This window comes from Asterias amurensis, chromosome 1, assembly GCF_032118995.1.
Source record: "Asterias amurensis chromosome 1, ASM3211899v1".
NCBI lineage: Eukaryota > Metazoa > Echinodermata > Asteroidea > Forcipulatida > Asteriidae > Asterias > Asterias amurensis.
In genome coordinates this window covers 22,092,869-22,109,589 of record NC_092648.1, presented here as the reverse complement: position 1 = coordinate 22,109,589, position 16,721 = coordinate 22,092,869, and the positions used below count along the sequence as shown (strand labels likewise).

At 39.4% G+C, this 16,721-nt stretch overlaps 1 protein-coding gene across 6 annotated transcripts in view; it reads left to right on the top strand.

Moving 5' to 3' along the window:
* Window positions 1-16,721, top strand: part of LOC139952114 (uncharacterized) — a 215,447-nt gene that overhangs the window by 191,691 nt on the left and 7,035 nt on the right. For all 6 annotated transcript variants that reach the window (XM_071951290.1, XM_071951115.1, XM_071951205.1 and 3 more), the window contains 7 exons: window positions 696-899; window positions 2,585-2,678; window positions 3,252-3,449; window positions 4,726-4,890; window positions 8,384-8,621; window positions 9,279-9,441; window positions 12,149-16,478. In XM_071951290.1, coding sequence (XP_071807391.1) covers window positions 696-899; window positions 2,585-2,678; window positions 3,252-3,449; window positions 4,726-4,890; window positions 8,384-8,621; window positions 9,279-9,441; window positions 12,149-16,478 — 5,392 coding nt within the window. The remainder of the gene's footprint in view (window positions 1-695; window positions 900-2,584; window positions 2,679-3,251; window positions 3,450-4,725; window positions 4,891-8,383; window positions 8,622-9,278; window positions 9,442-12,148; window positions 16,479-16,721) is intronic.

Genomic DNA, 16,721 nt, shown 5'->3' with positions numbered 1-16,721 from the left:
TCAGATGATGTTTTAGATTTGACTAAAATACAGATATAAAACTCAAGCAAATGCCATTTCAACTACAATTTTGATTTTATTCAACCAGCTGCTGATAAGAATACAATTGTTTGTTATTTTGTTGTTCACTTTGATGTTGTTGCAGGTTGTTGTGTCAGAGCTAGGTTATTGTGGGCCAATAATTGGGGTGATAAATTAGGTTATTGCTCTGTAAAAATTGTCCAGCAGAGAAGAGAGGTTGTCAAATCACCGGGGGCGACATCAGCCCCATTCTGTGTCCTTCCCCAATTCTTTGTGCGTAAATTACTTCAAATTTCATCTGAATCGCAGTTAATGGTCTGCTGGCTTCACACAACTGTGGGCTTTCCTTGAATGATGAAAAGTGACAAAATTTTAACAGCAAGCATCATGAATGTTTACAGTCCTCTAAATATAGATGACTAGCTGTGAAGTTGTCGATAGCACAAATTCATCTTGTTTGTTTTCACATTCAACAAAAGATGGAACATATTTTTAGGTTTCGCTTTTGTTGTTGTCTGTGGTTGTGAGGAGTGGGTGTGTTATAAACATGTACGTTTTCTTTTGTGCTGCCTGCACAATTAAAGTCGGTTTCTATTTTAAAAGGCATGTGGCATTTTGTTCAAGGAAGACTTGCTGTATACTAATTAGTCCCAATTTATCTGTTTCCTTGCTAGGTTAAAGTCATGCTTAGGGTTATCCCATCCAGTAATCCTGGCGACAATTCAACGTACGTTACTGTGGACACCAAGAAGAAGCAAGTGACCTTGTTTGACCCAACCTTCCTGTCGGGTTTCATCACACCGGCCAATCGGAGGGCAGGTGTAGCTGCACCAAAGATGTTCGCTTTTGATGCTATCTTCCCACAAGAGTCATCACAGGTTAGCTTTGTGTTTAAGTCTTGGGTTAAAGTGTTAAAAAGTTTGCTTTTTGACCTATCCCACCATCACTCATCATAATCAAAACCTTATAATGTAATGCATTTAATAATGCCACAGGTCACTTTTAAAACACGAAAATCGTTTGCGAGCATTGTTTATCTGTCAACACTATTTTCCGCACCTCGCTTCCTCAAAGCTTCTCTCAGCTTTGAGATTTGGCATGGTGAGATAACAAATAACCAAGTGTCTAGATCTACACAGAATCAGGCGTTAAAAATTCCATGCACACAGTTCCCTCGCCTACTCGCTGGTGTAGTCGCGAGACGTTGACCCACAAAGCAATAATATCTCTGGGTCTCATGGTGATAGAGTACCAAGCCATTCTTGCTTCAGGTTATCACGAACACCGATCAAGCTGAACGCTGAAATGGCACAATCCTTCCTCCGTAAAAAAAATTCAAACATCAAATCATAACTTGAGGTTGCCCGATCTGTTTTGTAAAGATCAGGGCCCTTCGTGCAGCTGATATTTCCATAGTCTTGGCTTTGGGGCTAGTAGTAGTGTGTGTTTATGCACACTACTGACAGACAGGGACTGAGGACGGCTAAGGGAAACATTCCCATCAAAGAAGAAACACTACTACTCTGTGATTTGCATTGATGAGCAGGCCACAATTCTCAGGCAGGGGGATTCTATTTCATTGAATATTGATGCGGATTTCACACATTGGTGATTCGAAAGGACGTGGCTTGTCAATTTTGCGCAAGGGGGCTTTTCTGTCGCGCTAATCCATGATTTCCATGTACTGACTGTATCATAAGCTGTCAGAGCAGATAATAATATTATGTTATTGTTTGTTTGTTGTTTGGATTTATTTACTGCAATCGCTTTAAAGTGCTGTTCTGGTTACTGCATTTCCAACAGTTAAGCAGAGACACAAAGGTTTATCATTCTTCCGCAAAGTTATATCATTCTTCCGCAAAGTTGTAAAACAAATTCTGGCGTCATCACTACTAAGGTTTATTTTTATTTTTATTTTTTTTCTCTCTCCTGTTTATTGGTATTTTCTTTTCCCTAATTCAGCCCTTGGCCACGATGGAAAATGTATATTTAATTTTTTTTATATAAATAAAAACCAAATAAGTTCAGTTATAAAAAATAAAATAAAAAAGAGTTCCCCCCAAGAATGTTTCTGATAATTAATTGCTGACAACCTAATAAAAAAAAAACCAGAAAGTAAGTATTGGATCAATTTAAGCTCATTCAGATCTGACACCACATAATAATAAAGATTAATGTATCCATTAAGTTAGTACATTTTCTGACTATGATTCGTACTGCTTTCCAAAAGTCAGCGGAAACAGAAAGGTTTTTGAGTTTGTTATTTTGTTATCTTAATTATTTTTTAAATAGGCTGGATAGGTCTTAACTGCTTTGAATACGAAAAAAAGAATTTCAAGTTCAGTTAAGTAATTCGAAAATGTTATTAACGAAACAGCTATGCATTTTTGCACAAATGCAATCATGTCTAGTTATTCTTATTTTTGTATAATATATATATATTTTTTTTGTGGGACAACGTGCTTTTTGGGTATAACATCCATATGCTTTAACTGTACTTTTTTCTTTACCAAAATAAACTTACACTTGATAGCTGAATTCTTTGTGTATGGTTTACTTTCAGGCTGAGGTATGCTCAGGCAGTGTATCTGATATTGTATCCTCTGTAGTGAATGGAGCTGATGGATGTCTATTCTGCTATGGGCACTCTCATCTGGGTGAGTAAAAACAGGGGGGAAAAATCACAATTGCGAAGGCCAGGGTTTCAGAGCTACACTACTCGCAAATTTAGTTTTGCAGAGGCCAAGTTTCAAAAGGAAAATTGAATCTCTTTTGAATCTCAGAATCATTATTTTATAGTTATCGTAGATGTTATAAGTTATTAAAATGGTTATCAATTCAGACTGTGGTAGTTTGAATCCCTCGCTTCCCACTGATACTTGTCACTATTTATAGAATTTTAGTCATCCGATGTTCACACCCCCATTGCCACCTTGACCCCCCCCCCCCCCCCCCAAAGGGTTAGGGACAGATTCATGGATAGAGTGTATTATGTATTATGATGGATAGATTTCATTTTTGTCCACATTTATAAAGAATGTAGAAGTTCCATTTCCACTGGCAAGAGGGTAAAATTTGATACAAATTTCTCATCCCTCCTCATGTTCAAGTATTATTTTGGAAACATCACTGGTAAATGGTTTTCTCCTTTATATATTAATACAAAAGGTTGTATGGTTTTTAATGGAGGCAGTCAGTTAACGTGCCTTTTCCACATTATCCCATTACAGGCAAGACGTATACCATGGTTGGTAGTGATAAGTCGAGCCATACTCTAGGGATCATCCCCTGCGCAATCGCTTGGCTCTTCAAACTCATCAACGAGAAGAAGGAGAGAACGAGTACGAGGTTCTCGGTCCGAGTCTCGGCAGTTGAGGTATATGGCAAACAGGAAAGCCTTCGAGATCTGCTGGTGGAACAGGCAAATGGTAAAGTGTTATGTCTTATCCCTAAATGACAGATCTTTCTAACATATTTATGTTATTATCAAATTTCAAAACTCACAGTTAAACTCGTCTCTAGTCTTAAAGTGGCAGATGGGACTTAGAGTGACTACACTACATACAATATAATCAGTATTCTTTCTTGTCATTATAGTATATATGCCAGTGTCTTAAGACGAAATAACTTATCTAAATATTTTAAACAAGTTTAAGTAACTTTCTGTTAAATAGTTTGTCAAATCATATTTTGAAAAATGCAGGTGGCTTTTTGATTATTAGTTTTTACAGAGAATTTTTGTATACCTTTGAAAAGAGCATAATTTATGCTTTAATACTGATAAAAACCCATGTTGATACATGTACCTTTAAATGTTGTGAAAGTAGAAACAACAAGAGATGAGAGAGAACGAAATTTAGGGAAAAAAATGTTTTGTTTTTTAAGTCAATTTGTTTATTGAAGTTATTTAGTTTTTTAAAATTTATTTCACCCGTTTTGGCTTGTTTCTCAATAATAATATTTCAGGTAAAAGACACATTTAGCTTGATCACATCACAAATGTGTTCCTAGAGATAAGTCAGTAATTTCATTCTTATAGTAGATATATAGAGCAATAATTGCTCAAGTTACTTACATCAGATCCAATAGAAGGAACATTGGCATACACAGGTATTTTTTCTCCAAATAGAATCAGTTAGGGGAACAAAATAATTGCTGGGATGATGAAAACAAAATCCTTGCTCTCAAACCTGAGGTCAGGTTTCAAAACATCCCCTTATGTAAAAAGTCCACAATTGAGAACCCAAGTAAACAACACACCATTATGCCCCATAGCAATGCATGGGTAAGACCACAAGACTCAACTGGGATCAGAAAGCAATTCAAATACAGCCTCAAGCTAGACTTAGACCAGAAGACCTGAAGTGGCTGAGGTTAGTTCCCACAATATTCACATGGGACAAGCTTTGGCTTTATCCACCACCACCCCTGGACAGTTAAAACCCTGGACATGGCTTTTCATAGAGCTGCTTAGCATCTGGGCCCAATTTCATAGAGTCGCTTAACCAGAAAACTTTGCTTAATAACATTCTGCAAAGTAAAACCAAAAAAACAAAAGCAGGATATCGGTCTGAAGCACTTTCCTATCAGTTTGCTTTTATCAAATGGAAGCTGAATTACTGAAATGGAAAAAGCGCAAAATTGTGTTTACATTTATGTTTAATTTTTATGACTCTAATAATTGTGTTGCATTTGTTCTTACAGGTAGCAATAATGGATGCGGGACGTCCCCCGCCCTATACCTTCAAGAAGACCCAATCTGTGGCATACAGTTATTGAATCAGAATGAACTAAGAGCGCCCAATGCAGAGAAGGCTGCCTTCTACCTAGATGCGGCTATAGCTGCAAGGATGAACAAAGCCAGCAAAGGTAAACTTTCATTTCTGTCATAGTAGTGCATAGTAACAGCATTAGTCACTCGTGAAATAATTGTATCAATCCAAAGTTGAGTTTAACATGCGACTATACAAACTGATGATTGCAATAACCTGTCCTTCACTTCCCTTTGTCTGAAATGGGGTTAATGGCGAGAAAATGTATCAAGCCCTATAGTTTGACTTTGCATGGAGAGTGTAGGCCTTTTCTTTAATTTCCCAAGGACAAAAAGCCAGTTGTTGTTTTCTTTACCAAGAAGTCAACATTGGAGGCTGGAAAACCATTCACATATTCCTGTTGTGTGATATATTAGTAGGATCTATTCTAAGCACACCGGTTGCAACAGTTCAGACTATCGCAACCAGTAACAAACATTAAATACATTGTACATTGCAAGTACTGTTTCCTGGAACAATATATCCGCCACTGTGTGTTTTGTCCCGTTTATCTTTTTTATAGTTTCTTCTTTCTATTTTACAAATTTTTCTGTTTTTTATCAAACGATGAACACTGGATAACAATTTTCATGTTTTTGTTAACTTGTGGGTGTAACAGATCAATTACTATTACTACCAAAATCGAATTTTAAATACATTGTGAGTACTGTTTCCTAAATCCTTAATTGTAGGGGATATACATCAAAGGGTATTTTTGTTTTCACAAGAACATTTTCCTCTGAAAAAAAAAAGCTTCCTTCAGAAAGAAAAAAAAAACATTCCTCTATCAAAAGTGACCATATATGGGAATGTTGCTTACACAAAAAGCCGTCTGCCTAGAACTGTTTGACAGAGCATGGACAGCGTGTCTCTTTCCATGATTTAACATCTGTCAATTATTCCAAGTTGTGTGTATCTTCAAGCGGTTAATTAGTGCCACGCTCGTAGAATTCACCACCGACGCAGGAATGTGTGATTCACAAGTTTCTATCAGTTAGCATTTCGCTCCTCGTTTGAAAGATCTGAGTGAGAAACTGTAAATGGAAGTCGGCACTTTGTCAAAACTGATGTATATAATTTTGGGACTGAAAAAAAGAAGAAGACTTTTACGAATATGGAATAAAAAAGATTCAGCTTCTTTTTGGGGAGTCAGACCTTTTTTTCAGAGAAAATGGAAAGACTTTTCTTTATTTTAGTTTAAGTGATTTCTGAAATATACTCTGATTTTGTTGTGTGCTGCTGGGTTCAACTTAGGAAATATTGTTTGCACAAGTTGTATGAACATTATGATTGTGCAATGGATCTGGTGAACCAATTCAAATTCCTTATTCATGTTCTGTAAAAAATGACAGGTTTTCAAGAGATTTGATTGCTTCACCATATCCCCTTCCAATGTAATTGATTCACACGCTCTGCCAGGATAAAATTGTTTCGATTTACAACCATTAAATCCATAAAAACTACTCTGATTGTGCAATTACAGGAAACTTCGTTTGACAAGTTATTTGTCTAGCCTCTTTCTAGTTGGAAGTGAAACTGCATTTCCTGGATTATTTGGTTGAACTACTTCCTTTAAAATTCTAAAAATGGATCGGATTAACAGTTATTTAAAAAAAAAAAATGACTGATTAAATCTTTGTCATAGAAATGAGCAACACAAAAGTATGTTTTTGCCTCTGGTCAGAACACTCAAATAGTTGAATATATACAGTATGCAATTGGTTTATATATTAAAAGGCACTGGACACTATTGGTAATTAATCAAAATAATTGTTCGCATAAAAAACTTACTTACTAACGAGCAATGGAGAGCTGTTGATAGTGTAAAACATTGTGAGAAAGGCTCCCTCTAAAGTAACATGGTTGTTGAGAAAGGTTAATTTCTCACTCTAATATTTTAGTATAAATACTTCAGGCCTGAAGCCCTTTTTAGGCGTCTGAAATTACACCAATTTGTGCATTACAATGGTGTTTTTTCTGTGATTGTTCTCTTGCAACTTCCATGACTAATTGAGTAAAATTTTCAAAGGTTTGTTATTTTATGCATATGTTGCGATACACCAAGTGAGAAGACTGGTCTTTGATAATTACCAAAGGTGTCCAGTGCGTTTAAATGTATATCTTTAAAATGACCCACTCTTACACCAGAAGGTTACACATCCTGCAATACAGCAATGATTTCCTCTTAGGTTGATGGCCTCTTGTTAAAGAAAAAAGAAAAAAACGTTGCTGTATAGTCATATATTGATTTGTAGTTCTGTCATACGCATCTCTGGCAGTAAACCATTATCGCATAACAAACATATACACCGGTCACCGAATACGGAATTTGAAAATAACATCGTCAGCGCCTTCGGTGTACAACTGTATAAATCAAAATCTTGTAGCTGTTAACAAGTCGTCTTGTTTTGTTTGTTTAATCACTGTCTAATGATAAACCATGGTACAGCTTGGGCTGATTACGGAAGACCAGCTGATCTGTGAAGCTATTTAAAGAGCCGGCCTCCAAGAAGGCTCTTTCTGCATGAATGGGGACATTAAAAAATACCAAGAAGCGTGATCAGGCGCAGCAGCACAAAGACAGTGATGCCAAATCAATCATCGTTAATTTCAGAAGGTTGTAAAACTTTTTAGAAAAATATCAGCCGTGTGTATGAAAGGTGATACTAGGGGAACCAAATCCTGTGTATAATCCTGGGGATTCTGACTGCAAATTGGAAGCTTTTCCTAATGGAAATTGCAGGGGCTTTTTGCGAAATTGTAATTATTCTTGGGAGTCCCGCGGTAACAGTCCAGTCAGCATTAAGGTTTTTTTTTATAGACCCCCCACTGTTTATTTGGCTTACATTGTATTTACTGCATTGGATTTGGCCTGATTGTTGGGCGCTCTACATGATGTTATTGATTTTCCACAGGTATGGGGGGAAAAAAGGGGAACCGAAAAACTAAACAAAAATGGGTCAAGTACAGATAATGAATAAAAGTGAAACTTAATAATCACTATTGAATATTTCTTGCAAAATGGTCGCTCAAAATGTTAGACATTGGAGTTTTTTTGCTTTTAAAAGGAGCACTTCCCCTCCATTCAATTATTCTAAAACAATTTTAGAATGATAAGCTCTGATGTATGAGTTTATTGCTTCAGCAAATTTGTTTTAAAAAGTATAACGGAAAAGTGTATGCGTGTTTTATATTTTAATCCACCTTTGCTGAGATACTTTTGGTTATGCATGTAGCAACATTGTAAAATGGGCACCCAGCAAACACCAGGCAGTCAAAGCAATAAAAGAGCCTTAAACGAATCTTTTTTTTCTGATTTTGTTTTGCCCTTGGAAAAATTAGAATAATTTCAAAGTTTGTTAATTCCATTTACAGCCAACACAATGTGTGCATGTAGATGTAGGGCAACCTTTGTACTAAAAAAAATGTTCCTACTTTTTTCCATGAAACAAATATGCCTGCATAGACTATATAACAAGTCGACATTAGCACTAAAATTTAAAGTTTTAATCTTTGATAATAGTTTTCCCGCCTTTCCCTCACATTAACAGAGGACCCAGAAGACAGCAAGTATTCCCACATGCTCTTCACGCTTCATGTCTACCAGTATCGCATCGACAAATCAGGCAAAGGTGGTGTCATCGGTGGTCGCAGTCGCCTTCACTTGATAGACCTCGGGAGCGGAGACAAAAGCGGTGGGAAGATTGTGAACGGTGTGGCTCTCTCCTACTCGGCTCTGGGGCAGGTTATACTCGCTCTACTTAACAACCAGAAACACATCCCTAATAAGTAAGTAGAGCTTGACGCGACACCAGATACACTTTCCAAGTTCTTGTATTGAGAGATCGAACTACATGTAGTTAAATTCAGATTCGCAGTGTTGGATTATTGAATACAGCAGGATTCTCCAGAGGATGTTAAGGGTCTTTTTAGGTTATATTTTTCTTCTCTTCATGGTATCATAGATAATATATGTTATCAATCGTCCTTTATCGGAAGTAATGAAGGAAATGAGATAAGCCAAATACTACATGAAACACTTGTGTAATCTTAGGATAGTAGGAAGTCATATGTCATATCCATAAATAGAATTATTTCTCACTCGCTTGGAAGTTGCCTTAATAACAAGTTTGTTTTTGCTTTATGACACACCGACTTTTTCAAAGCTTGACCTTCCTTCTGTAAAGACAAACAATAATTGTGTGTTTGTAGACGGAAGTGTGAACAACATTTCTGCGAACAACATCTGGAAACTGTTTGTCAGTCAAATTTCAGCCTAAAACTTTATCCTATTTTATTTCAATTTCTAAGTTTCTATTTCATACTTACTGATTTCTGATAAAAAGTGAAAAACCGTCAAATAATAAAAGTCATCCTCCAAACAAAAAACGCACCGAAAGCGATCCATTGAATCTGGAGTTTTCCACTCTTGTATTTTTTTTACAGGGATAGTAAATTGACGAGAATCTTGCGGGAGGCGATGGGTAGTTTGTCTTGCCGGACTGTGATGATAGCTCACGTATCAGCCGCACTTCAGACGTATTCTGAGACGCTCAATACCATACAGCTCTCCTCCAGGATCCATCGAATGAGGAAGAAGAAATCCAAGGTAATTAGAACCGAAAGAAAATGCTAACTGCTTATACTGACATATTGTATCAATGCAAAAAGTAGTTAAAGGCCGGACGTTTCGACCCTAGCAGGGTCTTTCTCAAAGACTTAAAATTTAACAAAAAAATCAAATTCAGTTTCCTTAAAACATGATAGTGAAATTAAGGTCGACAGCAATGGTCTCTATTAGGTTTTTTTTTTAATGCTCTCTCAATTTCTCTTTTATGGCATAGTAAATTGTAATCTCAGTTATTGATAAATTGAAAGGTAGGGCACTAGAATGGTAAATACTGCCCCAAATTAATCACTGTAAAAAATTATAAGGTGAGAAGCACTGCAGTTAATGATAGTATCAAAGCGACCAAAGATGCGGTTTGCCCGCTGTCACCTCTAAACGTGGATGGTAGTAAAACTTGTTTAGCAATAGGTCTTCTCTCCACTTATACCTATTGAAAGTTTTCCTGCCGATATGAACTCTTTAAATATGTTCAATTTGTCAAAATTAAATAATTACTTGGAATGTCTCATTGAATAGCGCTGCGGAAGACGACTTAAGAGAAATTGACTACCCATTACTTGTGTGGTTGGACTCGGAAGGAACCACTGGGTTCCCCCGATAAAAAGCTTTACAACATGATCATTAGGATGAATGTCTTATGAGCACGAAAAAAAAACTCTGCTCGCTAAGTACGTATTAGTAGGAATGGAGTACAGCGGCTTACACAAAGTCAAGGCAATCATTGCTCTTAATCAATGGGACCAGGAGAAGCAAACACACCTATGCCCTGTAGCTGTACTATTGCTAAGTCCTAAGCATGAATGCTGGACAATGATTATAACCAAATGTAGTTGATTGGAGAAAAAAAAGGGGGGGGAGGGGGAGCATAGAGAGCGAGAACAAATAAATGATGTCGAGAGAGACTGTGACTGGATTACTGCTGGTGTGTCTGCTGGTAATCATCGCAAAGAAAACATGTCTCTATTAAAAGAAGAGTCCACGAAAAAAAAGGAGTTTGATGCTGATGATGTATAACAGCATATAGCGCCTGGGTCTCTAGACGGTGAGGATTCCTGTGGCAGGATTCCTAGCTGATTGATTGAATATTTCATACTCTGGATTCTGGATGCCTTTAGGGCTACCCCATTAAGCAACACAAGCCTCATTATTGCCCATAAATCATCACTGGTGTAATGAATGCTGTAAAATTAGATATACATAGTCAAACTTGTTAGCCATGTCAGTCACAAGAAAATGTGCAACTTTGGTATTTGGGAATGCTGTTTTTTGTTTTTGTTTTTTAAAGCTGACATGAGAAATAATTATTTTCCAAGCAGCCATCATAGTTGTAGGTTTTTTTTAAAGACGAGTGCAAAACGTTGGTTTTTGGTTGATTTTTGTGACATTTTACAAAAGAAGAAAAATTATGAGAGATTTAGTTTTCCTTGACAGCAATAATAATCACAACGAACAAGAATATTAGGTTTTGTTTTTGTTATTTCTTTCATCATTTTTTTCTGAATTTGTTTTACTTTCTCTCTAAATAGGAACATATCTTTTCATGCATAATACATCCGAAAGCCTGCTACAAATGATAACATTTAAAATAAAGGCATTCTTAAACTGAAGTCATTAATTCACTTTGAAGTCAGCTGGTGCCTGCACTTGAAGAATTATTTCATTTTGTCAAAAGCTGAATTCCCTGCATCAGATGTTCTTTAGGTTTGTGTTTTTGAAAGCTCCCAAAATGGATGTTATTTGTTGCAATGATTCCATGTTCTCATTTCAGACCGGTCAGATATAATATTCCTAAACCATACATGTATATCCTTTGCGGCCAAACCGTGTTTGCTTCAATTTTGATGTGCCTGAATCTTGACGGCATAATACGTTCTTGCTGGAACTGTAACCATATTAAATAGATTCTTCCTTTTACTGACACACAATCAGTTAAGGAGATGTTGTTCCTCTCTAAGACGCTCCTAAATTCCCTGTCACTTCATGTAAATCCCAATGCATACTTGTTTATCCATCACCAGAGATTTTCAGTAAATTAAGTTAACAACTCCTCAAGTTACTAAACCTAAGCCAGAGGGTGAATATGAAATTTTTTCTTTTCCCCAACTGTTTTTTTTTCTGACTGTTTCCATGGCATTGATTTATTATCTTGTGACTCTGAAGGCTTAGCCGTGGCGCCACTGTCTCCACTGATACTCCTTTGCCATAAGGAAGGCCCCAATCCCTCTTGACAATGTTTATGCTGTTTGATTAATTGTCACAACACGATAGCTGCGCATTAGGAAAGCGATTTCTCAATGTTTCAAACTGTGAACAACAGCTCTTGGTCTGCCCCTTTGTGATTTCTGTATATTTTTTGCCTTGTACGGGAAATTGTTGGAAGTGTCAATTTTTGTATGTCAATTTCAAGAATTAATAATGATATTTCAAACTATTTCTTGAAAGTTTTTTGTGTGATTTTTCTTGTTTATTCCCAAATGCTTACCTCACGGTGTATACCACATTTTGTATAATGACGTTAGTTTTGAAAGTAAAACAAAAAACTATGTTTACCATCCATTAACCTTTTTCAGATTAGTTCAAAAGTACAGCTTCACCAATTAACAAAGGATTAACTTAAAATATATGAAGAAAGTTATTCCTGATTTTCCAACTTATATTCATGATTCTTCTCTTTTTTTCATTTCAGTACTCTGGTACTAGTTCATCAGGTGGAGAGAGTTCATGTGACGAGGGGCGTATGCGTCGCCACGCTCGACCACTCCACTCCAGGCATCAAAACAGCGGCATGCAAGTCACCAACGCCCTCAACCAAAGTGAACCAGAGTATCTGTCCAGCAGTGAGCAATCCTGTGATACCGTTATTTATTGCGGTCCGGACGGAGTAGCGTTAAGCGACAGGGAACTTACAGACAATGAAGGACCCCCTTCTCATGTTCCAATTTGGAGACCTCCAATTATTGAGTCGGACGAAGAGGAGAGTTTAGAAACGCCCTGTATACCAAAGGACTCAGAGACACTTGTAAAGGATGGTAGAGAATCCCCTATATATGAGGTGATTGAGCCCGCAAGACCTCAGTTACCTTGCAGGACATCTTCCTCACCAGAACAATCATGTCAGGATCAGGGAACTCCAACTTCCAAAATTCCTGTTTGTTCAAGTCAGGGTAGGCAGAGTCCAGTTAAGAAAAGTGGGCTACCGTTGCCCTCGTCCAGAAGACTTTCACCCAAGACAACCTCAGAGGACACTAACCATGGACCTAAATCACCAGCTTCACCCTTGAAAGGAGATGTGCACAAAGCTACCAATGACAGCTCAACCAAACAACCCGACACTTGCAAGCCAGTACTGAAACAAAGTGGACTACGACCCCCATCAGAAATACATAGCAACAAAACCAGGTCGAATATTATCACTAAGCCCCTTGTCCCCCCAAGGAGAACTCCTGCTTTGAATATGATTGTCAGTTTGGAGACACAGGGAGGTTCAGAAGAGCTGGGATTACCAACAGTACTCGAGAGTCAGGAAGATGAAGCTGGAGATAAAGAAGCGCCGGATGAAACAGCATCTTCAGATGACTTAACAACGACCGTTCTTGACCAGGTTCAATGTCTTCAATGGGAAGAAGATGTTGAGAATGAAAATGAAGAACCCTCGAAAGAGGAGTTTGGAGAAAAGGAAACGACCAAGGATGATGAGAAGAGAATTCAAGCTGGAATGGCCCAACATAAAGACCTACCTCCAATCATTCCACCAAAACTCTTCCTCAACTACTCCACCAGCAAGAACCCGCCCCCTTCTCCAAAACCACAAATCAACAAGCCCTCGCAGCCCTGCATGGAATCCGATGAAGACGACGAACTGTCTGAGTTGCGAAATATGGATAAGAGTCTGTGTTCCCAGCTCAAGGCAGTTGAGCCAGAAACCCCTGGTGCAGAAAGCTTGAAGGATGGAGACTTCCTTGAGGGCATCAATCAGAAGATGTCAATAAGAGAAAGGTTGATGCTGATGCACAGTAACCTTGGTGGCTCTGATACAGACACCATCTTGAAATGTCTTGGTTCTATTGATAATATTTCTGATATGTTAGAGAAGCCCGTTTCAGAGGTGTCTGAGGACGACTTCTCTATTGCCTTCTCAGAGCAAGACACGATGAGCTTCGTCTCCCAGGACACAACTGGAGCTATCTCTTTTGACGATAATATGACCTTAGATGACCTTCCCATGGGATCGGAGGCAATCTGCTGCATCAAGGAGATGGAGCATCGCTCTGTTGATTCCTTCTCAGAAAACTTCTCTCTGAGTTTAAACGAGGCCAGCGTAAACGGTTGCGTCAATGAACCATACTTGCTTTTAGGTATGGAGGACAGAGCAAATCTCAGCATGGGTAACATTGGCCATTATGTCTACTCTGATGATGAGTCAGAGATTGTTGAGAATAACGGGGAGAGGCAGATCCGAAGAAGGCGGCGTTCGGAGCATCATTCCGAAGCCTTGGATTCAATTTCCCTGGCTAGCCACGACCTGGAAGCCATCAAATCTATGTATGTAATTTCCAGTCTCAACTTGGATGATATCTCTCTCTTGGATGATGATCTGTTAGACGGCTCTGAGATCACCATGCCTGATATGCAACTAAATCAAAGCTACATGGATGAGGAGGCTACAGTGGTAACCTACATGACCATCAATGGTGAACAAGTTGTGATGAGGGAAAAGCATCTCGCTATCGACCATCCCCTAAGGAGACTCAGTTGTATCAGCGATGCGACAGATGCCACCTTCTCAACAACGTCGAGGCCGGCAAGTTTCATGGAGCAAGATGACGATAACACAATTGTGGATGAAACCGAGGAATCCACCACTGATAATTCCACCAACTCTCAGTGGCTTTCAAAAAACGGCAGTCCGCCCGGCCTGAGGGACGCTAACAGGAATTGGAACTGTAGCTCAGGCGGGGCGGCGGGAAACCAAGTATTCAATCTGAATCATCAAGTGCGAGGATTCACCAACGGTTTACATTTGAGAACTGAACGGGGATTGGGGACGCCACAAGCATACAGTCCTCTCTCAGGGTTAAATTATAGGCCAAGTGGGACCCCGAATGCAATTCAGACCAGACCGGACCGTCAGGCAGAGTCACCAGTGTGGCAAAGAATGGAAGGAGTAGTTCCTGAACAGCAACAGTCAAAAAACTTTCAAATGCTGCCGAATCAAAAAAACGGCAGCAGTAACAGAACAATGTCCCACTTGAGGGAGATCAATGAGTCTGTTGTGAGCCAATCCTCTCAGAGTAGCTTATCACTAAGGAGCACGCAGGATAAAGGGGTTTCGGTTACTAAACTGGCTGAAATCGAATCCAAGGGAGTACATACATCCCCACTTCGTAAACGCTGTGATCCGATTCCCATGGAATCGAGCTCAGTCAACCCCACACCTGCCTCGACAAGATCGGAGCCCTCCTCTAAGTATGAAAGCCCCCAGCATCATGCCCGCAGTTCTCGCCAGCGATCGCTGTCCCATCAACCCTCTCCCTTAGTACTCAGTGCTGCAATCTCACGTGCAAAAGAAGCGATGGAATATAAATTCCACACTATCAGCAGAGACTCGGACAGTCAGGCACGGGATATCTCACTCTTAAGGCGCCCGGATGGGGCTGATGCAAAAGAAATGGATTCAGATTGTCACTTTAACTATATTGCCAGCAAAATCCAGCAATACGAACTGTCGGAGGAGACTAAGGAATTAGCCGATATTCTTGTAATGAGCAGCTCGGAGCGGCCCCCTGCCATAGGTGCTTGCTCCTCACCAGCCTTTGAGGTTGAAGTCAACCCATGTTTCTCTCAGGAACTTGATGATGCACTAATTAAGGATGCCTTACATCAAGACTTGTCTGCCTTTGATGCAAAGTCAGAGCAAGAGGCAATGGAAGATGCGGAAAGTTGTCTGAAGTGTCCTTCATCGGAACCAGACAGCCAGGGGCAAATGACCCCACCCCAAGTACCATGCAAACCAAACAGAGGCCTTGTGAAGCCCAAAGTGAACTCTTACCTACCTCATTCAGAATCAGAAATTCAACACACAAACTCAAAAAACTCTATGAACAAAAGCACCGACTCCAGCAGGATACCTGTGCCACCAAGCAAGTGTACTAGCAAAACAGAGAGTAGGCCGTTGAAGGGAAGTTTAATTCCGTCAAAGACTGATAAAAGTAAGATTCCCATGAGATCCACAAGCTTGACCTCTGTCAACTCTCAAAAGAATGCACTAAATGCTAAATCGTCTTCCAAGTCTAAGGCCTCATCGGTGCTTTCAAAGTCAAGTCGCAGTGATGATAGTGCAAGTACAACAAGCAAGAGCAGTTCAGTGTCTTCCAGAAAGACTATCCCACTGACAAGTAAAATCCCCCAAGGCAACAGCAGCAAGCTCAGTCCATCAGGATCAAAGGCAGGGCAGAAGGTTTCCTCGCAAGGTACCTCGAGCCTACCAGTCCGGAACAAAACCCTAAGTAAGTCTGCGCCGTCGTTAACCAAATCAACAGCTGCAGCAGCAGCAGCGGCTGCCGCAGTGGCCGGTTCAAAGATTCCAACCAGCACTGGACCAACAACAGAACAGGCACTCCTGAGGAATGTGAACAGCAGCATTGCACAGCTGCAGCCTGGAAACCGACTGACCAATTCCTCTGACGGGAGCAACGACAGCGGTATAGCATCCAGTGAGAACGTACCCACACCATCTAAGCGTTCCATCCTCTCACCGTACTCCACCGTGACCAAACCCCGGGTTCTCCATGGATCAAGTAGCGGACATGGAAGTGATAACAGCAGTACTTTAAGTGATTGCCTCCCCTCTAACAACGTCACTAAGTGCCGAGTTGGCGGCGGAGCGAGCAGCGGTTATGAGAGCATGCTGAGAGACAGTGAAGCAACAGCCAGTGGGTCCTCTTGCCATGATTCAATGAGTGAATGCTCCGGTGGACGACTCAAGAGCTCCAAGCTGCCCAAAAAGAAGTTTCCTGGTAAGGGTCAATGTAAACTTTCAATCATAGCAATCCATCTAGGATTTGCAAATGCTAGAAAAAAGTTCTCTTACTATGTACATTTTATAGAAATTTGTTTGCTCTATAAAAGTTGTAAAGACAAAGCATTTGATAGAATTCCATGGAACATTTTTGTATGAGCATGCTCATGAACTTCTGAACTTTTGTGATCAACTTATAAATGTAAATGTTGATTAATTTTATGTTTTCTCTGTGCTTCCA